General features: G+C 39.1%; 1 protein-coding gene across 2 annotated transcripts in view; it reads left to right on the forward strand.

Moving 5' to 3' along the window:
- Window positions 1-23,676, forward strand: part of LGR4 (leucine rich repeat containing G protein-coupled receptor 4) — a 106,153-nt gene that overhangs the window by 61,605 nt on the left and 20,872 nt on the right. The window contains exons 3-4 of one of the 2 annotated variants that reach the window (XM_017538725.2): window positions 17,439-17,510; window positions 18,785-18,856. In XM_017538725.2, the coding sequence (XP_017394214.1) occupies window positions 17,439-17,510; window positions 18,785-18,856 (144 nt within the window). The remainder of the gene's footprint in view (window positions 1-17,438; window positions 17,511-18,784; window positions 18,857-23,676) is intronic. The other variant, XM_017538727.2, reaches the window with a different exon arrangement.

The raw sequence follows: 23,676 nt of genomic DNA on the forward strand, positions 1-23,676 counted from the left end.
TTCTGCTGAGTGTTGAAGGACATGTAGGAATTAACCAATGAGGGTGGTAGTAAGGGTGTTCTGGGAAGAACTTCATAGCATGTGGAAGGCATGGAGATAGAAAATTTCACAAGTTTTAGGATGCATAAAGTTGCATCTTGTTAGGACAAGATTAAAGGGTACATATGGAAAAATGTCAGGAGATGAGGCCAGATAATGAGGGGTCATTTTCAGATAAGAAATTTAGGCTTGTCCTGAAGGAGTTTAATTTGATATTTGGGTGAGTGATAGGAATGAGACTAGGGTTTTGCCCTGAATAACTGGGTGCCATTTGCTGAGATTGGGAACACAGAGATCTGATCTGTTTGGAGCCCAAAGAATTCCATTTGATAAAGACAGGATAGAAAATGGTATGTGAGCTTTACAATGAACAGAAGTCCATTCCCATAACTCTGTGAGGAAAGTCAGTTTTACAAAGGTAGAAGTTGAGCTGACAGGGTTAAGGGCCTTACTGGAGTTCACGAGCCTGGTATGCTGTTTGGCTAGGGCTTGAAGTCAGGCCCCTAGAGCCCAGTTCTTTCTGGAACACCGTGAGAGATATGCATTCTTTCTGGGACACTGTGAGTGATATGTATTTGTTCCCCAGGAAATATTCCATCCAACTTTTTCAGTGAAATGTACTTTAGATAATATTGTTGCCAGTTGTTTTATTCTCACATTTTACCTACTTTTTTTCTCCTCCTTTTTCTAACCCTGTTCCTTCTGCATATTTAACCTACTTTTTGAAAGTTTTATTTCATAAATAGCGTTACCCAGTGATTTCTGCTCTCCCCCATACCTTTTGGGAATACAGAAACATAGATTCTGGCCCTGAATGCAGTACATGAAATGTTCTGAAATCTTTGCACTTCACTTTCCTATTCTTTAAAATGGAACTTCTTATAGAACTACTGTAAAGAGAATATGGGATAATTTATGTAAAACTGATTTGTGACCATAAAGTGCTTTGTCATTGTGAGAAATTTCACTAATCATTTTAAACATTGCAGACTTTCTTGAGGTTATTTGAAGGAGAGATGGCTTTGCTTGGGGGTAGAAATTGGAGTTTCTATTAGCAATGTAAAAGGAAACCCAGAATTTTAAGAAAACATTCACTTAGCATTGACAGGCTCTGATGCCTGATGTGACGTTGTCAGACATGTTTTTGGCTTTCCTTTAGGTTTGTCGGGTTTTGGTGTTCATTTGGGGAATGGCTGAAATTTAAAGACGTGAAAATGATTGAGTTAGAAACAGCAGAAGGAACATCCAGCTAATTTTCCATAGGCTGTCGCTAAAAAAAATTGCTGTGGCTGTTCCTTTGATGTGGCAACAGCAATAGAAGCCATTGCCAGCTTTGGCACTTGGACAGTTATTGTTTAATGCATACTATATGAGTAGGATAGTTCCAGTCATTTCAAAACATGATTTGACTTTGGAAGACTTCACAATGCTAAAGTGAAACTTAGGTCTCTTCACAAGACCTGAAGTGAAACTTAGGTCTCTGAATGCTAATTGAAGATTACCTGTCATTTTGTTTCATCTGTAGGATAGTTAATTCTAAACGGAGTTACTACTTTACAGAAAGGGACTAGTAAATAATTTAAGCAGAAAGATTTAAAATCAAACAAAAACAGGGGTGGGTCAAATTAAATAGTTTTAAATAATTGAATTACATATTTATACACATACACATATATGTCAACTACAGCTATTCAATCCCATGACAATAATATATACAAAACATATTTAAAAACTTTCTGCACGTACATCTATGTAATATTTTGTACCAAAAAAATTTCAGACTTTTAAAATATTGCAAGCATAATTTTTCATATACCCTTCACTCTGATTCCCCAAATGTTAATTTTCTCTCCACACACATGCAAAATATGTGTACACTTTTTTCAGAACCATTTGAGAGTAAATTATACATAAATCTTTAAATATTGTAGTGTTTAGTCCAGAAACACAAGGATATTCTCCTGAATAACCACAGGACAATTGTCAAACTCAGAAAACTAGCTTTGATATATATTATTATCTGATCTATAATTCTTACTCAAATTTCAACAGCTGTCCCACTGATATCCTTTAGAGAAAAAGAAAAAAAAATTCTGGTCCAGGATATTATCCAGAATAATAAATTATATCTGGTTCCTGTTTCAGTAATTCATTTTAAATTTCTAAAACTATTTTTTCATAGTCCCTACCTAAGTTAATGCTAAAACTTAATTATGTGCTAAAAATATATTCTACTAGATTTAATGCTTATGAGACCCCTATGAGGAGTTTATTATTACTTATTTACTATGATGACTTGGAGGCTGTAGAGAGGTGGAAAACCTAAGTGTGCTCATGGAGTAAAACCACAACCAGGAATTGAATCTATGTTAATCTGATTCAAATCATTGCTCTTAATTTCTAAGCTATAATGTTGCCTTAAAAGGCACAGAATTGGAAGGAAGCTAAAGGGACCATCCACTCACTATTACCTGCAACTCTAAGTAGGTCAACATCTAACTGTCAAGGGTGATCAGCTACCCAATATTTCTGTAGTAAGTTTACTGAACAAATTTGTAAACAAGGAGTTCTCCCTAGAATAAAGTTTCCTTATCTAGCCATACCATTTTGCAGATGAGAATATCAAGATCCAATAGTGGATAAGTGGCTTGTTAGTATGTAACTGAGCCAGAATTAGACCTTACAGAGTTCAATGCCATCTCTTCTATTTCTTATCAGTTTTTATATCTCTGAGATATGTAGTCTCAAATAGTCTTTCTGGGTTGTTCAGAGCTGTAGAAAGTAGCTATTGTTCTCCTCTAATAAGGAATTTCCTTTGCTTCCAAACTAAAGTTTGACTCACAACGTTTACTCCCTTGATGCAGCCTTCTCAGATAAGCTGTATTGACTGCAGTAATTTCCCAGAAAAAGCAAAATAGTTCCTCAGTTGCGGTGATATTTCATAGTTAAAAATATTATCTTCTTTGGAAGCATTCTCTTGTTCCACTTTGCAGCCCTCTGGTAGGTTGATTTGGTAGCAAAGATGACCATCCTTACTGTTGGGAAGCACATACGGAACTCATATAGGAGTGCTACTTAATCTTACTTAAGCCATTCCCTATAGTGTGTCATTTGGGGAGTTCTTAGAGTAGAGATTAAGGGTGAAAACAGAGAAATTGTAAGGGAGCTTGTACTAATATACTGTATAGGCCCTTCTAGGAAACATTGTTTTGTTTTGTTTTGACTCATAAAACTCTGTGAGCTATCATTATTCCCATTTTGCTCATTGGGGACCCCAAGTTTTTCATCAGAGAGGTTAAGTAACTTACCCAAGTTTACATAGCTCATTATAAGGAAGCTGGGTGTCAATCTCAGATCTCACTGTGCCCCTGTAGATGTGGAGAGGGTGAGGAAGGACTTGCTAGGCAGTATATAATAAATTTAACAAACTTTTGTTGGCTGAAGCACCGTGTCCAGTGCTGGATCAAATGGGATTCTTGCCTTCAAGGGAGTGGGATGGTATACTCGTTATGGGAGTTCAAAACAGAAGCAAAATTACTTCTAGCAAGAAGGAATGATGGCATTTCTGGAGAGCCTCGAGGGACAGGAGAAGTTATTCAAGAGGAGTGCACAAAGATCTGCAGAGGAGCGTGAGCAAAGGTGGGGACACAGACTGGGATAGGTGGTAAAAATGGTTGGTTTGGTTGCAATTTTGAATTATTGAAAGGACGTTATAGAAAAGAAACCTGGAAAAGAGTTTGGGGCTAGATTAAGACATTTTGGCAGACTGACAGAGTTTAAACTCTTGAGTGACTCTTGAAGTTTTTTTTGAGCTAGGGAATGACTTGTTCAGATATGACCTTCAGAAAATGTAGAATCACAGCAGAGAGTTTGAAGTTGAGAGAGGTAAGGGAGAAATGAAAATGCCAATGGCAATAGTCTAGGCGAGAATCATGAGAATCTGAATTAGGGCAGTTGGGAGGCAGGGAGAGGGAGGAGATGTTATGGAAATAGAATCAAGAGAATGTCTTGGTTGGGATGATAGGGGTAACATCATTAACACTGAATTTTAAGATTACCAGGATTCTGGTGGTGCTTTCATAAAATTAGCAACCATGCAGAAAGAGAATTAAATGCTGTTTTTAATGTACATGTTGAGTTCAGGTGGGATATGGGTAGAAGCATCGAAAAATTCAGGAGTGGAGTCCAGGATAAAGAACGATGGTTATAGCTTATAGAACAGAGTATCATGGGTATAGATTTGGGAGTCTTTTATTTTGAGGTGATTACTGGAAACATTAGATTGAAAGAGCTTGCCAAGGGAGAGAGGGTGGAAAAAAAGGGAAGAAGGCCAAAGACAACTCCTTGGGAAACATTTGAATCAGGGTGTGGGAAGAAGACCAAGTGCCAGAGGGGCAGCATAACTGGGGCAGAACTCTGCCCCAGGAATTGTGGGAGGAGAGGTTCTTACAAAGAAATGAGGGATCAACACTGACATGCTGGAGAAAGATGCCCATGACTAGATAGTGAGAAAAGGCCTTGACTTCTTTAAGTATTTTTGGAATCATTTCAGTAAGGTGGTGAAAGTGAATTTTGGGTAAAGAAACTCATCATAAAAACAGGCATTTGGGAACTGCTTGTAGGCACTTTTTGGAGAGTGCCTAAGGCTTAGAATATGTGCTGTATTTGACTGGACTCTATTGGGTTTAAGAGACAGAAACCCAGATGAGGCATAATAGAGGATTTGTTGTTGCATGTAGATAGAACTAGACAGTCAAGAAGTGGAGTTGGCTTCAGATGTTACTGGATCTTGAGGCTTCAAAGCTACAAGAGTTTTCTCATGCTTTCCATTTCTTAGTTTCAGTTGTTTCTACTTTGGTGTTTTGGCTTCGTTCTTTCCTTTGCAAATAGCCTGTCTCCATAGCATGGGAAATATAACTTTCAGTACATCGTTGCATCTAGACACCCAAAATAAATATCTAAAAGTATTCCTCACCACTTTCAGCAGAAAACATCTAGGGAGATCCTGATTGGCCAGACTGACCTCATATGCCTGTCCTCGAACCATCACTCTGTTTGGGATGGCATGGTGCAACCTGGGTTTTGAACTCATCTCAGTAGGACCGCTTAGAGTTGAGAAGTTCCCCAAAGGAAGCAGAAGAGAAAGGAAAACCTGCTGGGCAGAAATAAACCATAGTTATTCACAGCCCACTAGAACCTAGGGACTAGGCATACTGTGGGAAATATTTGTTTAGTTGGGTCAATCTGAAATGAAGAAAGGATTATTGAAGAATTCTAAGGCCTCAGTTGGGCTTAGATAATATATATTTGTAGTGAAACCAACTAGATCTTTAATTTTGTCCCATAGTGCTTTCATAACTCTGGAGGTGATGAAAGATGTGATGTACTCAGAATTTGGATTTGATAAATCAGGATTTCATAGGGGACTAGTGGAAATCAGGCAGGAGAATGGAGTGGTTCTGTATGATAGTCCTTGACATGGGATTCCAAAAGTGTAGAGAGGCAGATGAAACCATGGTTTGCTGGTTCATTTGTTATTTTTAATCAATACTGACTATTCTTTGGCTAAATATAGTAGTTACTCTAAGTAAATGAAAATGTGTTTGATTTTCTACTAGCAGGATTCAATTTTCCAGCAAGAAAATAGGATAAGTCACTTCTTTCATGCATTGACCACTCTTAGTCAGGTCATGCTTATTCAACACAATAAATATGTGCTTTAGTAGGACCTTTCACTTGGAATTTGTTAATCATTTTTCTCTGTTCACTATCTGTTAGTTTGGATTATAGGCAGACTTACAAAAAAAATCATAATTATAAAAATGCTACAAAAAAACTGGACTTTTAAAAAATAATTATAAAATAAGTAGATACTCAGTTTTTTAAATCTAGAAGACTTAATATTTGAAAGATATGGAGCCATTATTCTACCACTGATAGGTAACTATGGTTAATATTTTATAGATCCTTCCAAACTTTTCTCTGAATATGTGTATACAATTTCTTTTTAAAAATAGAATCTTACTATACTTACCACTTATATGCCATATTATATTTACATATTAATACATCTAGTTTTTATCATCATTTAATAAATGCATAGTGCTTTATCATTTGGATGCTTCACATCTGTGTAACAAATCTCTTACTGATCAAGTGTTTGTTTGCTTTGTGGTGTTGTTATGAACAGCAGTTTTAGAAACTTTCTGTCTTTTCAGGCGGGCCTCACTCTGTCGTCCAGGCTGGAGTGCAGTGGTACAATCTCAGCTCACTGCAACCTTGATCTCGCGGGCTCAAGTGATCCTCCCACCTCACCTTCCTGAGTAGCTGGCATATGCCACCATGCCCAGCTGATTTTGGTATTTTTGTAGAGAAGGGGTTGCCCTGGCTGGTCTCTAAGCAGTCCTCCTGCCTTGGCCTCCCAAACTGTTGGGACTACAAGCACGAGCCATCGCACCCAGCTGTGAAACATTCTTATCCTAGCTAGTCTTTGTATATTGGATATACTGTCTATAATTGTGCTGCTTTTATCACAGTGTGGCATGCCAAATTTAGCTCTTTTCCTAAATTCTTGTATTACAATTAGATTTAACTGTTTATAGTGGAAAACTCCAAGTAACACTGTCTTTAAACACATCAGGCTTTATTTTATTTACCTGTATATGAAATCTGCAGCCTGGTGACCTGGAGCTACTGTGATGCATCACAAAGTTAGCAGAGACGTAGGCCCTGATATTCTGCTCTGTAGTTCTTGGTATATTTGCTTCCATGTCAAGATCACTAGACGACTGTGTCCTGGAGCTTCAGCTATCAAGACCCTATCCTCAGCAGTAGGTAGGATGAAGTAGGGAATAAAGAGGGGCACGGTTTCCAGTAGCCAGCTTCCTTTAAGAAGCCATCTTGAACATAACTGCGCAATGCATCTGTTCACATCTCACTGGCTAGAACTTAGTCACATAGCCAAACAGCAGGGAATGCTGGGAAACAGGACCTTTGAACTGGGCATATTGTTGTCTGGACTAAAATCAGCATTCTATTACTAGGTTAGAAAGGAAGTATAGTTATCATTTAGGCAGTTAAGGTACTTTTGGGAGCAAGTGAGAAAGCTCAGTTCAAAGTAAGGAAGCGTGTTATCTTATGTGACAAAGTGGTAGAACCATTCCAAGGCTGATTCATGGAGTTGCTCAGCCACGGCATCAAGAACCCAGGGTCTCTTCTGCTTGCCAGTATGCTCTCCCCAGGAGGGGCTGAACCATCCTATTGTCACTCTGCATAGACTATTCAGACAGGATAGCATCTAGAAGGAGAAAAGGGTCATCCTTCTAATGCGTTCTCATTTAGGAGTAGAGCTGTCTTTCTCAGAAATCCCCGGCAGACTTCCTCTCATTTCTTTAACCAGAGCTGGGGTCACAGTTCTATCCCTAAATCAGTCACCGGAATGGAACCAGCAGGATGGGTTAAGGCCAGTTGGTATTTACTCATGCAGCTGAGTCATGTGAAGGAGAGGATATTTTAACAAATATAGGCTCTGCCAGGAGGGTGTGAATGGGTGTTAGGAAAGCAACCAATAGTGTCTGCCAGAGTACCTCTCTATATTCACATTTTATGCATTTTATACAGCCATTTTGAGCGCTTTCTGCCATATGAAGCCTTCTCTGATCTTCCTTTACCAAATCCCTCTTGCACTCTCTACCCCTCACCACTTAGCAGCGTATTCATGCCTTGTTATTTTGTGCTTCAAATGTGTCACTGTGTACTTGTCTCCTCGACTCTATTGACTTTTCTCTAAGGAAGGGCAGGGCCTGTGGTTACACTTCTATATGGCCTTAGTGACAGCTACCACATTCTTGAACTTGAAATTGAGGGAGGGGTTAAGATAAAGAATTTCTTCTCGTTTTGAATTGATCCATGTAAGAAACCTTATCAGTCTGTATAAGAATGGAATTCCATTGAAGTTTATGATTAATGAACTGTCCTTATGTAAAAGAAATGAAATGAGAAATGTCCTGGGAAAACTCAGTACTTCCTTTGCCATACCTAGGGTACTTGGCCTGTAGTAGAAACTCAATAAATATTTGTTGGTTGACGTTAGCTATAATTTTTTTTAAAGCTGTAACATATTATTTTCTCACATGGGTGGATATTGCATGTGTTTATTGCCAGAGGGTAAATGACTAGGTTGTCAGGATAACTTTGCTCAGGAAATGTAACTGTTGCCTGGGTTTTTATTGATTTACCTATAAAATAAAGTCTTCCATGCGTTCTTAGAAGAATTCGGAGACGCAAAGGCCAATTTGGTGCAGGTTGAATTGAATATAAAGCTCTTCAGTAGGTAGAAGATTTCTAGATGACCTGTAAACCAAGTTTAATCAGAAACATACTTATTGTTTGTTAAGTATTACTGCTTTCATTGTGCATTTAAATAGGAATATATAATATGAAATATATGTGAAAAAATTACTCCCTTCTCGGCAAAGGAAAGCTATCCTAAAACCTTGAGAATTTCCATAATAAGGGCTTCTTAATTCATGTATATTCTTTAAACATATAAAATTTTTACATATACTTTCATAAGAGTTATATGAAGATGCAAAAGTCTTCCCTAGTATGTGAAGAAATGTGTTAGTACATCATTAGTTGATATAGGACTATTCTGATAAGCTCTATCAAATGAGGTTTACACTGATAGCAAGAATGTTGAAGCAGAGCTATAAAGGATGCTGCTAGTTGTTAGCTGTCTTTATTCACTAAGAAAGTAACCACATCCTCTGGTCCTTTTGAAGTCAATGGTAGAAAATAACACAAAACAAGCTAGCCGCAGTGGCTCCCACCTGTAATCCCAGCACTTTGAGAAGCCAAGGCAAGTGGACCATTTGAGGTCAGGAGTTCAAGACCAACCTGGCCAAGATGATGAAACTCTGTCTCTACTAAAAATACAAAACTTAGCTGGGCATGGTGGTGGGCACCTGTAATCCCAACTACTCAGGAGGCTGAGGCAAGGGAACTGCTTGAACCCAGGAGGTAGAGGTTGCAGTGAGCTGAGATTGCACCACTGCACATCAGGCTGGGCAACAGAGCGAGACTCATTCTCAAAAAGAGAGAGAATGACACAAAATAACACTGTTCTGTTTCTAGGATTTATATTAGTTTATTCCTGGGATTTACATTATTTAGGTGCGGTAGGATTTAAGGAAGGCATGTAGGAAATAGGCTCACATTTCTTATCTGTTAAAGAAAGAAAACCAAAAAAACAAGAGGAGTGGGGGGTGATAAACTTGCTTGGATAGGGTGGTTTTGAGGGCCAGTAGGTTGAGTATCCCTTATTTGAAATGCTTGGGACCAGAAGTGTTTTGGATTTCAGATTTTAGAATATTTCCATTGCTTGAGCATCCTAAATCTGAATCTCTGAAATTCAAAATATCCAAAGAACATTTTCTTTGGTTGTCATGCATGTCTGTACTCCAAAATCTTCAAATTTTAGAGCATTTCAGATTTTGCATTTTCAAATTAGAGATGCTTAACCTGTATAATAATGGGATAACAAAAATGAAAAGTACTACACACATGATAGTTTTTTCTTACATATATTGATACCAAATGCCCCTACATGGGAACCAGTATACCTCTTTCAGTCTTCATTTCTCACAGGAGCCAACATAGTGCTGAACACATAGTCTACCCTTGACATATTAATAAATATATGCCTCAGGACCTTAAGAAGTATAGATTTTGCTTTTTAAAACAGTTGCCGACTGGGCACAGTGATAATCCTAGCATTTTTGGGAGGCTGAGGCAGGTGGATCACCTCAGGTCAGGAGTTCAAGACCAGCCTGGCCAACATGGTGAAACCTCATCTCTACTAAAAATACAAAAGTTAGCTGGGCATGGTGGTGGGTACCTGTAATCCCAGCTACTCGGGAGGCTGAGGCAGGAGAAGCACTTGAATCTGGGAGGTGGAGGTTGCAGTGGGCTGAGATGGGGCCACTGCACTCCAGCCTGGGTGACAGAGGGAGACTCCGTCTCAAAAAGAAAAAAAAAAAGTTGCCAGAACTTTGGATATTGCTGATTTCAAATTACATTTAATAAAAGAATGTCACTCACCTCCTGTTAAATGCTTTCCTGTGGCTATAGTAGGCCAGTTTAGTTTTGAACTAGCAATGCCTTCTCTGGAGGCAGTCATGGGCCAGTGGTTGTGCCTAGTGTGCTTTATACATACATGGCACTGCACTGATCCACCCACTTGAGGGAATAGAATGGCATCCCAGGAGAAGCAGCCTGGCTATGTTTGGGTACCACCTGTGATACTTCCTCTGTGTGGCTTCAAAAGTAGGTATAGAAAGAAACAAGGAAGGCCAGGCATGGTGACTCAGACTCATGCCTATAATCCCAGGACTTGGGCAGGCTGAGGTGGGTGGATTACCTAAGGTCAGGAATTCAAGACCAGCCTGACCAACATGGTGAAACCCCAGTCTCTATTGAAAATACAAAATTGGCCAAATGTGGTGGTGCATGCCTGTAATCCCAGTTACTTGGGAGGGTGAGGCTGGAGGAGAATCCCTTCAACCCAGGAGGTGAAGGTTACAGTGAGCCAAGATCGCACCATTGCACTCCAGCCTGGGCAACAAGAGCAAAACTCCGTCAAGAAAGACAGAGAGAGAGAGAGAGGCAGAGACAGAGACACAGAGAGGAGAGGAAGGGGGAAAAACATGGCTGAGGGGTAGATAAATGTTGCTCAGAAGGGAATGGTGGTGCTCGAAGTACTTTTCAGATAGGACTTGATGGGAGCATAATGCCAGGCCATCTGGTAACCACCTCTGCAAAGGGAAGGCAGGTGCATGAGTGAATGGGAGGCTGTGGTCACTCTCTTTTAGTTTTATCATCTAGTCTCCAACCTCTCCATAAGGGGAAAGGGAAATTGCCATTAATAAGAAAGCATTCTAGGCTGGGTGTGGTGACTCATGCCTGTAATCCCAGCACTTTGGGAGGCCAAGATAGGTGGATCACCTGAGGTCGGGAGTTCGCAACCAACCTGACCAGCATGGAGAAACCCTGTCTCTACTAAAAATATAAAATTAGCCAGGCATGGTGGCACATGCCTGTAATCCCAGCTACTCAGGAGGCTGAGGCAGGAGAATTGCTTGTACCTGGGAGGCAGAGGTTGTGGTGAGCTGAGATCGCACCATTGCACTCCGACCTGGGCAACAAGAGCAAAAACTCTGTCCCGTAAATAAATAAATAAGAAAGCACTCTATTATTTGTGTGCAAAGCGTGCTTCATGCTTACTGCCACAGTTGCTGTAACCTCCCTCCTCTTTCTCTGCCCAACGTCTCCTCACAACAGCTGCTGAAAGCCACTGAGTCCTCATGTGCCCTCCTCACTGCTCAGTCCATATGTCTAATCAGTGTATATATGGTATTTCTTACTCCACTAATTCTTGGCTAGAATTCCAGCCAAATGGCTACAATGAAATTTCTGTAATAGACCACAAGAAACCTAAGTCCCACCATTTCTCAGAGAAATAATATCAGTTGGTATATTCTCTGTTTCACACTCGCCTCTCTTGTTTTCTAAGTTGCTCCCCAAGTGAAGAAACTCCAGCATAGCTCAGGACATTTCATGAAGGAATTAACTTTGACCCCAGGTTACCATCTGAAATGTGGCCTAGTCCTTGACACACACGCTTGACCAGTGCCCCATATTTAGCCAGTGCAGTTCCTGCTTTTTCTCCCTGCTGGAAGGGAGAGCAGAGGGGAAATTTCAGGTCATATATGCATCACGAGTCAAGGATATTATTGAAAACTCTTGCTTTCCAAAAAGCTTCCCCTGGAAGGAGCCCCCAGTGTCAATCCATGGTCTTTATGAATAATAAATGTACACAAAACAGATTCACAGAGACATTACACACTGAGCCACTTGTATGCCGCTTCCTGGAATGGTTCCAAATCCTGTGGGAAAGCGGAAGTCTAGAGGGTTGCTTTTTCCCTCTCCTCTGCCCTTTCTCTTTCTCTCCATTCTTTGTGTTTGCTCTCTTTGCTTCTGGGACTGTTGTAGCAAACAGAATAAATGGGAGTTGCCTTGAGGTAAACGGTGTCCCCTGTGAAATCCTGCTCGACTTGTTTTAATTCTGTGCCATCATGTGCACACCACAGCATGAGTTAAGATACCTCTGTGGACCAGTGGACTGATGTTCCCATGTTTAAAGTCCCTCCCCACCTTTCCTTTAGAAAATATACTTCCAGCATATGTCGAGAAAGAAAATGTTTGCCCTGGCACTTGACACTTTAGCCATGTAGTTCTTTCCTGTTAAGAGAGTGAGGGAGAAGAAATGAAATAGGAAAAGCTGAAGAAAAGGGAAGATAATCAGGAAGCTTTCTCACCCTTTAAGTAGTAATATTAGCTTTGCAAATCCAGAGTCTTACATTGGGGCCTAGCAGAGACATTACAGCAAATACCAAGTGTCTTCCTTATGTAAGGGGTCATGCAAGGGAATACAGAATAAATATGACCTAGTCACTGCTCATGAGGGACATATAAGATCATTGAAGAAGATCAGAGAAGTACAAAGGAACTAGAGGCAGACTAAGATGCACCCAGTGAGACAGCTTTGTCTAAGCTACCTGTGGAATCAAAGGAAAGTGATACCGTAATGGGTTCATCCCAGTGATAGTGTACCCTACTTGGACAACTTGAACAAGGCTTCAGTTGGCAGAGGACAGAGTTGAGGGTATTTCAGGTGAAGGACATGGTGTGAGTAAAAAGTCAGAGGTGGCAACGCAGGGTGTGTTTGGACGTAGTAACTGTGCTAAGTTGCAGCAGGGGGAAAGAGCCTTTGGGAAAATGCTCAGAATTGTGCTTTTTCAGATTAAGTGGTTTGAGGCAGGAATCTTGTGGAAGTTTATGGCAGTAGTCCAGGAGGAAAAAAACACAGGTGATTACAGGAAGACTCAAAGAGTGGATGAATTGAAACCTTGCAGAGAGACATCTCTGTGGTCTTTGGAAACAACACAGAAGGGAAAGAGCTGATGCCTGGGACTGTCCACCTTTACAAACAGAAAACCATACTACTTTCACTGTTATTTTTTCACCCTAATATTTTTTTTCTTTCGTATTTCATAGTCTTTGGAAATGGAATATTGTTTGTGGGACAAAAAGAAAAATAGAAATAACATGATTTATTCAATGAAGAAGGTTTTCTGGGGGCAGCCAATAGATACTGAAGTAGTAAGAAGCTAAGAAAACTGTTGGCTATATAGCACAGAAGCGCAAACCCAGGCATGGAGTGGAAAGTGGCCTGTCTTTGCTAACAGAGGGCCAAATTCCTCCTCAGGATTAGCCACCTCTTTTTCCTCCAGAGTTGCCTAAAAAAATAAAAATAATAATAAAAAACACAGCAGAGAATGCTGTATATCCTTAACCAAGTCTCAGTGAGTTTAAGGCATGCCCTACCTTTGGGCACTCAGGGAATCCCATTCTGAGCCCCTCTCACTGGTCATCTTTGGCTGTGGGAAGGATGGCACTGGGGGTCTGTTGGGAATTTCTCCATAATTGCAGTTCTGAATCCCTAATGCATACACTCTCCTTGCTAGATTTGTTCTGCTGGGTGACAGCTATCGATACTCAGACAAGGCTATTAACTTGCCCAAGTCCACTCTGCCCCACCTTTTTTGAGAATTATTTCCTAATCTCTTGGTGACACACTAGAGGCATTGCAGTACAGGTAGAAGTGGGTAAGTATTTCAGCCAGCCAGGCAAGAGAACTTGAATGCTGGCTCCTCCATGTACTAGCTGTGTGACTTATGCCAAGTCACCTAACCACTTAGGGACTCAGAGAAGCAGGGCTGTTGTCTCTAGATGATTAAAATGAAAAACTGTTTGTGTACCTACCATCTATCCTTTCACAGTGTCTGCAACTACTGTGGGCTTATAGTTTTTTTTCTTCCAAAGAATTTGGGATTTTTTTCCTAACGCTGCTATTTATTTACTTTGCTCGTTTCTGAATCTGAGCTTTTAGACATGAAGCATCCCTGAGGTTTACTCTAAGAAATACTAGCTTGTAAAATAAGCAACATGTAAAGAGCTTCTGGAGGGTGCAATTACTGAAGCTGCAGAGCTTTTACCAAGCTGCTCTGCTTGTTATTCATTAACACAGCAGCTTGGTAAACTTAGGTAGATACATTCCTGAAGGCTCCACAGGATATGTTTACTCTAGTAAACTAAGTAATCAAAGCAGTGTGTCCTCTTGCACGACATTATCACTGTCCACCACATACTAGTGGTGTTTATTTCTCTAGATCGTGGGCTTGTATATCAGGATAAGCCTCATGCAGAGCTCATTTTATCATTTATATTAAAGATAAGTAGAGAAGAAAGAGAATGCTTTTTGAAGTTAGGTTACTGTAGTTTTCTCATGGTTTATAAAAGGGGCAGAGATTTGGGAAAAGGAAGCAAATATTTTGGCTAATGTGGTCAAACACTCTTTTCTGTTGACAAGTTAAGATAATCAGGTGTTCTGCATTTTGCCACTTTCCTTTGTTATTTTATTATTTTTTTTTCATGAGCTCAGCACAATAGGCAGAACTCAAGGAAAGCCCATAGATACAAAGACATTCAAGACTAATATTAGAGACAAAAGAATAATAAGAATCCTGTAACAGCCTTAGTCTGTTTATAGTGTTTCTTTTTTGGAGGAATCTAGCTTTTTAACACTTGGAGGAGGAGTCACAGGACTATCTGAGGCCCTGGGGGAAAGATGGCTACTGCCTCTTAAGGCTCTTATGGTGCAATTTGATCTTTTAAAATGTGACCTTTTAAACACTTTGTATCACGGCTGTGAGCATTATCAGTTGAATTTAACGAATGACTGGCGTATAGAAAACCCTTTGAGATTGCCTGTACCAAGCTTGCACTAAGGTAGACCTGGGGATGCTATGGCATCTGAATGGTGAGCATTTTCGAGGAGAGGCTTCTGAGAAAGCAGTTTCTGGCTAATGAATTGGCATGCTGGTGGGTGGTAACAGAAGTTTGAGATCCACGCCCTGTTCTCGAAGGTATTTGTACTTGGCCTGCAGGACTAATACAAGAAACAACCAGTACACGGTAGCTTGTGACCAAGTTTAATTATGAGCTCTAAGTGTTCATGCATAGGGCACGTTTATAGGAACTGAAGCTTTCAAGAGAAGCAGCACTGCAGTTGGGTGTTTAAGGGGGTACAGATGAGGTTGCTAGGTGAAGCATTTAAAAGATGCAGTGATTTGAGAGGCCAAGGCGGGCGGATCATTTGAGGTCAGGAGTTTGAAACCAGCCTGGCCAACATGGTGAAACCCTATCTCTACTAAAAATACAAAAATTAGCTGGGCGTGGTGGTGGGCGCCTATCATCCCAGCTACTTGAAAGGCTGAGGTAGGAGAATCACTTGAATCCAGGAGTTGGAGACTGCAGTGATCCTAGATTGCACCACTGCACTCCAGCCTGGGCAACAGAGCGAGACTCCATGAAATGAATGATTGAATGAATGAATGAATGAATGAATGATGTGATGGTAAATCTGGCTAGTCTAGAACCAAGAGGATTTGCCAAAGAGAAATATTTTAAAATGGAAGCAACTGAAGAGGACTTAAAACCATCTTCTTCAGTCCCTTGTCTTACTTCTGGCAAGCCCTGGGAGCTGAAGGGGCACAAGGCTGACTGGACAAAGCAAGCCGTTGTGAGCCGGGATTATGGGAAACCTTGAAAGGCAATGCAGTGTAGAATTTAGGTGCTTGGATGCCTTGTGAGAAACGAATTGCATGGTGGGAGGACTTTTTTAGGAATGATTTAGTTTAGGAGCATGAATGGTGCTAAACTTGTGGTATTGCCTGAGAATCCAGCATTGTTATTCTTGCCATTGAAGAAATAATTCTTCATACTTACCCCTTTGGTTTCTTGGTCTTTTGGCTGTTTGCTTTCCTATCTCCTTCCCGCCCCCCCATCTTCAGTGCAATCACCTCTATGTTAATGCTAGGTAAGGATTACACTTCCCAGGGCAATTTGCATTTTATTAATAACTGGAGCACCATTTCAAGAGAAAACAAGGCATCTAAAAGTAGAGCTTCAGGCAACAGTGACTTCAAATTTTAAGGCTGGTAAAGTATCTTTCATGTATCCCTAAAATCAGGATATATAAGTGGAACAGATTAGAAGGGGGGGAACCTAAAGATATTGTGTGTCTGGCACTTAGTAAGTACTCATATTTTTAAATGAATGAATTAAACTTTGTAGTGAATGAATGAATTGTTGAATAAGGCTCAGGGGTGCAGGGTTTTTAGGGAGGGAATAGGAAGAATAGTGGAATTACGTTCCTTTTAAAGGAGGGATTTTAAATGTTAAGTTTTATAAATTTTTAAAATTAAAATATTTAATTATAAATTTTAACAGAGGAATTTTAAAGAAGGACTTGGTGACTGTGTGATCCCAAAATGTGTGGAAGAGAACATTAAAATATGTATACATAGTTGAATCTAGCTGTTTAGGAGAGTATCCCTGACAGAACCAGAACCCAGAAGAGTTCTGTCTTCAATCATATGAACACACAACCGTCATTTTTGAGTACACATTTGAAAACATTCCTTCACTTCACCTGTCTACAAGTTAACTTATGTGAATCACTGCCCTGCTTCCTGATTATTCTCCCTGATGTCCTCTGTTCAACTTTTTCTTCTGTTTTACTATGCCCAGTGAAATGGGAGGAAAAGTAGGGCTTAGTATGAATTGGATACCCAGATTTCTTACAAAAGGATCTGAAGAATTTTTATCCTTTCCTTATTCTACTTTTATCACCACTTTGAATTTGTCATGTCAAAATTTCTTTAGGAAAACCTGTTTATTTCAGAAAAAAAAGGTATAGGCCATTGTTTAGAAAGTTATGCTTGCAATGACTCACACTTTTTGCCTCTCTTTTGCATGGGATATGCTGCCCTTAGTTATGCAGAGATAACAGGCTGACTTGCCTCCCAAAAGCATTCTTCCTTGACAGACTGGTTTGCTCTAATCTGTATAAACACTCTTGCCTGCTGACCAGTAGTCTTGTATTTATGAGGCCCTTAGAAAACACTGCAAGCTGCAGAGTGACCATGAATAGCAAACTTAATTTGGTTTAATGTGTTTTGGCTTGCTTGACCTCACCAGAATAAAAATGTGCCTGCTTAAATTATTGTATTGGGACTTAGAAAAAATTCTAGAGACATTTATCTCATTGGAAGACTCTCAGGATCGTTTTAGCAAGGGTTTAAGTCCACGTTTAATGTCAGATAGACTTGAAATATTTAACATAGAGCTTTAATCACAGAGTAGGTTTTTGTAAGTTCTGAATTTTAAGTCTGAGTGACTATTTTTTTTCTTAATACTTTTTTTTTTTTTTCTAGACAATTGGCTGGCAACGACCTTTCTTTTATCCACCCAAAGGCCTTGTCTGGGTTGAAAGAGCTCAAAGTTCTGTAAGTAATGCAATTTTAGAGTTTCACAGCTGGCTGTATATTTTCTTTCTGCATAGTCAACATGCTTGGAACTAGGTGAAGCACAGTTTTTTTTAGTTCAGGATTAAAAGATTTAAGGAGTGGCCAGTGGGTAGTGTGGGAGGCTAGAGGTTGATTTAGGCAACCCTGCATCTGGATAACAAAAGGTAAAACCTAAATAATAGGCATTCTGACCTCCAGTATACTATAGTTGAATGTTAGTTAGGCTTTTTGGGTGGCTAATGCATTGAATCAAACCCATACTTAAGTTTTACTGGTAGGGTTTTGTTTCTACTTATTTTATAGCAATAAGAATTTTGAATTACCTGACCCTAGAAAGGAAAAAGGCTTACAAGTGCTCCAAATGTTAAAATAAATTTAGAGCTAAACGGCATTCACATGCCTACAATTTATATTGCCAGTGAAGGATGAGGAAATAAATTCCTGGCAGTGGTCAGGAGCCTGGAGTGTGGCAGTTTAGGAAACAGGTGAACTGACTGCCCCCACTTCTGCCACTACCGTGCTGGATGACCTTCAGCAGGTCATTAGACCTCTCTGGTTCAGTGAGCTAGGTGGGACCTTTACCTCTTCCATTCTGTGGTTATGATTCATGTCAGGCAGTCATTTTATTAATGTGACAGGAATGGCTTTAGGCAAAAAACCAAAAGGATTTCATTTTCAGTATGGATCTATGCCTCTATTCGGCAGGCCCTAACTAGTAGATGATCAAAGCTCTGTTTCTCTTCTGGCCCCACATGCATTGAGGACATTGCTGCTGTTTCTTAAGAGCTTGGGATCTTCCATCCGCTTGGCAAAATTGGCTTTACCTGATGCCCATGTTGCTGGGCTCTTCTTTATTCCAATTTGAAAGGCATTAGGAATTCCAGCGGATTTGCTTATTATACCTCCCAGTTAACTTGTTATAGCTTCTAATTAACATTAACTAATGGTACTCAGGGTGATGTACATTAACTAGAGTGCCTTAATTACCAGGAACAAAACCACCCTTGGAAATGTGGATTACTCAGCAAGTCTGTGTTCTGGCATGGCTTGGGATAGCAGTATAGATTTCCCTTCTGGCTTTACAGCAAGTGCTTCTTGAAGTTTTGCAATTCTCTTGTCTTAGATGCTTTCTACCTCTACCTCCCTGTTTTCCCTTTGGAAATATTTTTTAGAAAACAAAAAAAGACTTTTAATTTTTCTAAGAAAAAATGGTAACAATTACTTGTTATTCACTAATCAAAAATTTCTTTCAGAACGCTCCAGAACAATCAGTTGAAAACAGTACCCAGTGAAGCCATTCGAGGGCTGAGTGCTTTGCAATCTTTGTAAGTAACTTCTTGGTTTCCTGCATTCTTGACTTAAGAGGAGACTACTCTGGCTGTTAAAGGTGTAAAGAACCGGAATCCTAAGGAAAGAGGAGATTTATCCTTTCATCTCAGATAAAAAGAGAGATAGCTAGGCAGTATTATCAAAATGTCCTTTGGTGAAGGAGAAGGAGGTGGTTCTGTTTACCTTTTCTCTTGTCTTAAAGGCTCAGAGAAAGCTACTGGGTATTCACTGCTGGGTGTACTTCCATGAACATGTGCATAGCTGGTGATCAGCACTTTGGAACCAGTTATGTGTGTACAGAAGTTTTAGTGTCTTGTGACTTGACTGTCAAGAATCAGCCACAAAGAGGTTTCTGTTTCACATGGTAATGATAATCAGAACAAATTGATTATAATTCCTCAATTTGGTGACGGGAACTTCCCGGAAAAAATGAAAAAGTATTCTTCAAAACAAGGAACTTCATTAGCTTCTACTAGAATAATGAATACAAATTTGCATTGCTCACATCATGTCCTAAATAACAAATACAATGGAACTCTGGGGCGTAGTTTCTCTAAGTGTAGTAGTCTGACCACGCTTTGCAACAGACTCACTAGGGAAAGATTGCTAAAATGCAGATCCCTAGGCTGTATTCTAGAAGTAATGCTGTTTTCTTTTTAAAGGTAGAATTCAGAAGTCTAATTTTAAATGATCTCCCTAGAAGCACTCTGAATAAAAAATGTTAACAGTTAATCCCTCTATGTGTGCTAGTATAAAACTGCATTTTAGTGACATCACATATTTGTATACTAATTTGTCTCTTAGATTTTGTATTATACTTTGAAATAACTACAAATAGTAGGAAAGGCACACAAGTTAGAAAACAGGATGAAAATGACTGAGCTGCTTGTCCCATCAATTTGCTAACATAAAGCCATTTTTAACTGCACCAAAGAGACATCCCTGCAAATTATAAATCATGGATTACCATTTGATTTTAGATTAGATATTCTAGTAGTTAATGAGCAATGAATGTGAAACTAAAAATATATACTACTAATAAAAAAATATGCTGTAAAATTAAACTTTAAACTGTATCTAACACATAAACAAGGAGTATCCAGGGTGTTGGCCATTTAGTTCCTGGTTTAAAAGGAAGTTTAATTGAAGGTGGTCTGTATTAAATAGCTCCCTTCACTAAAATGGTAAGTTAGGAATATAAGGATTTTTCACCACAGCTAATTGGGAAGGTTCTGAGAAGACTTTAAAAATGAATCAGTGGGAGCTGGGCATGGTGGCTCACGCCTGTAATCCCAGCACTTTGGAAGGCCAAGGTGGGCAGATCACATGGTCAGGAGTTAGAGACTAGCTTGGCCAATATAGTGAAAACCCGTCTCTACACACACACACACACACACACACACACACACACACACACACAGAGAGAGAGAGACACACACTCTACATCAATGGGAATGGGAATGAGTTCCCTTATAGAAATGTTACTTGGCTGACTTCATACACTCTCTCACCTCAGATGGATGTACACAGGGGGAGTCATCTGACCTCTCTTGGACCTGAATTCACAGGCATTTTAAATAATTCTTATTTTCTTTTGCTTCTTAAGAATTTATTTTACTTCGAGACCCTCATATTGAATTGTCATTTTGCAAGATTTAATAATCAAAATACTCAATTATTTTGTCTAGTTTACAGGCTAAGAAAGAGAAGACTAAAATCTCATTTGCAACTTTAGAACAGAAAAATTACCCAGAAAACATACAAATATTTTAATTTGTACATTTAATTTAAATGTACTTTAATGTACAGTAAGTACATTAAAGTACACAAGACATTTATTGGTAATGTCGATGATTTATAGTGGTGTTTTTCACAGAAATCGTAGATTTCGCTCTCATGTTTTAAAAAAGCATACTGTGCTTATTTATCATTCATGGAGCAAATTGCTTACATTATCTCCAAAATTGGGATGAGTATATAGAGTGGAGGTAAAACAAACTTTTTTAAAAGGCATTGGGATGTTTTCATATATAGCAGAAACACAAGGTGCTGCTATGTGTCAGGCCTGCTTAATTTAAGAAGGAAATGTTCATGCGTTTGTTAGCAGAGTGGGTGCAGTGGTGAAGTTAGATACAATTGAAGTTTTGTCATGGTGTAAAACAGTCTTATCAGCACTTGAGTCATTTTGAAAATCTGTTCTTCAGATCTGAATTACATGAAAGATTCCATTGTGGTTTTGAATAGTGCTTAAAAGAAGCAAAGTTCATTAGGGATTGAAATTGACCACAAGTGGTTTGATGCAAGGGTATGTTTGATAATGACTTATAAAATCAGAAAGCCAATTGTTGATACTAATAAAAAGGTTGCATAATTGCCTCCCATAAAGCTAAAAAGACTAAAGCATTACCTTAGCAGGCTATTAAAGTGACATGTCATAATTATCTCCACTATAAATTTTTTAACATCAGATTACATTTTTATTGAATATTAAAAGATCTCAAAGATTAAATTTCCTAGGTTTTTCTCAGTTTTAAAATATGTTTACAACATTTACATTATTGGTAAGTTAGAACAGAGAGAAAGGAGGTCTTTTGATTATACAGGTGTTTATTGATAACAAAGACTTTCAACAGTTAAATATCTGCATTTAATATTATTTTGTTACTGTAGTTTGTTTAGACAAGAAATTTAAAAACACATGAATCTCAGTCAATTGTAAAATAGGCTTTTGAGAATAGGGAATAGAAGCATGTTTTCCAGACAAAAATAACAAAGAAATTGAGTGGATAAATATGCCATTCACTGTTTAACAATAAAACTGTGCCTAAATAAAGCAGTAGTTTATCTCTTACCGCATGGAGTTTAAATAGTAAAATACCTTGAATAAACCCTCATACTCTTTCCACTTTGTGAGATATTCGATGCTTTTTAGCATTTACTTAAAGAATTATAGTATTTTCTTCATCTGTTAGTTAGGAGGAGTACGAATAGCATAGGTCATTGCTACAAAGCCACACTGAAACAGTGCTCTGAAGCACTGATCTCAGTATAAGTACAGACTCTTCACTTTTATGGGTGCCTCACCACACCCGCATGTGAATTGAGGGATAAGGATTAACCATTTCAGTCACCACAAATCGTTTTTCTCATTAAACCTCTTATTTAAGAGTTTCATTTTTCCATAGTTCTTTAATCCCTACTTAGGTGTGACTTTAAAATTTTTGGAAATTTTTAGTACAGAGAAAATTGTGTCCATGCATTTATTGTTGTATTATGCTATTTTATTGTTGTACTTAATGCCGTTTTGTATATACAAGAGTTTCATTACTGTCTTAGCTCAAAACTCACCTAATTTTCTAGCAATAAGTTAAGGCCATTCTTTTTCCTTGATGACACAGAATTCAAAGGAGTTCAAAGGTTGTATAAGGTACTGAATTTATATTAAAAAGGTACTGACAACTTTCCTTATTACGTATAGTATTTTCTCTATCAATGGAGGTATTGTAGATATTTGGAGGTGCATTGCACACTATTTTATTGAATCTGAATATACATTGTCATCAATATGATAAATAATTTAAACTTTTCAACTGCAGTAACACTAAGGAACTTCAATTTGTAACAAAAATGCAACCCAAACCCCTTACCTGGCCTATAGAGACTCATGGAATGTGGACCCTGTTCACATCCCCAGCTATGTCTCCTTGGGCCCTCTACTCCCCTCCTCCTGTGTTTTAATCACTCTTGTTTTCTGGGAGTTGTTGGATCATACCAAGTTGGTTTCTACTACTGGGTCTCTGCCCTGGCTCTTTTCTTTGCCTAAAACACTCCTTGCCCAGCTCCTGTTTCGACCCATTCTTGTTTATTCTTTAGGTCTCACTTTAAATGTCACCTTCTGAGAATGATGGTTTCCACGTTCATCCATGTCCTTACCAAGGACACAAACTCATTGTTTTTTATGGCTGCATAGTATTCCATGGTGTATATGTGCCGCATTTTCCCTGTCCAGTCTATCATCGATGGACACAGGGAGGGGAGCATCACACACTGGGGTCTGTCAAGGGAAAATAGGGGAGGGACAGCGGGGGGTGGGGAGTTAGGGACAGAGAGCATGGGGAGAAATGCCAGATATAGGTGATGGGGAGGAAGGCAGCAAATCACACTGCCATGTGTGTACCTATGCAACAATCTTGCATGTTCTTCACATGTACCCCAAAACCTAAAAAAAAAGGATCTGACCTCTGCAATGCAGGACAGAAAAAAAAAATGTCACCTTCTTAAAAATACTTTTCTTGACCAAATGCATTTTGGGTAGCTACCCTCCTCCTCAGAGTCCATCAGTCTTTAATTTCAGTGCCTTGTTTATCTACTCCAGACGTACTTTTAAACTACTCCATTATCATTTTGCAACTTGCATGTCACCTCCTCCACTGGAATATCAGTCTCCTAAGGACAGGCCTCTTGCCTTTCACTAGTTTATCCTTTCTGCCTAACAAGATGCTAAATTTAAATGTGTTGAATGAATTGCAGGTAATTAAGTTATCTACAAGTATAATTTAGTTACATTATTTATTTATATAATATGCTTAATTGTATGATTATAGTTTTAAGTCTCTTCCTTCCTAAGAATGGAAAAGTTCCATGAGGGGTATGTGTGTGTGTGTGTATGTGTGTGTGCGCGTGTGCACGCATGTGTTTAAACACATTCCTGTCTGCTCATTAAAGCAAATACTCTAAATAGCTCTGTAGCCAGGACTTTGCCAGTCTGTTATGTAAAAGTTGCCTGTCTCAGGGTAAGTTCTAGAAAGCCTCAAAA

This window comes from Cebus imitator, unplaced genomic scaffold, assembly GCF_001604975.1.
Source record: "Cebus imitator isolate Cc_AM_T3 unplaced genomic scaffold, Cebus_imitator-1.0 Scaffold113, whole genome shotgun sequence".
Lineage (NCBI taxonomy): Eukaryota > Metazoa > Chordata > Mammalia > Primates > Cebidae > Cebus > Cebus imitator.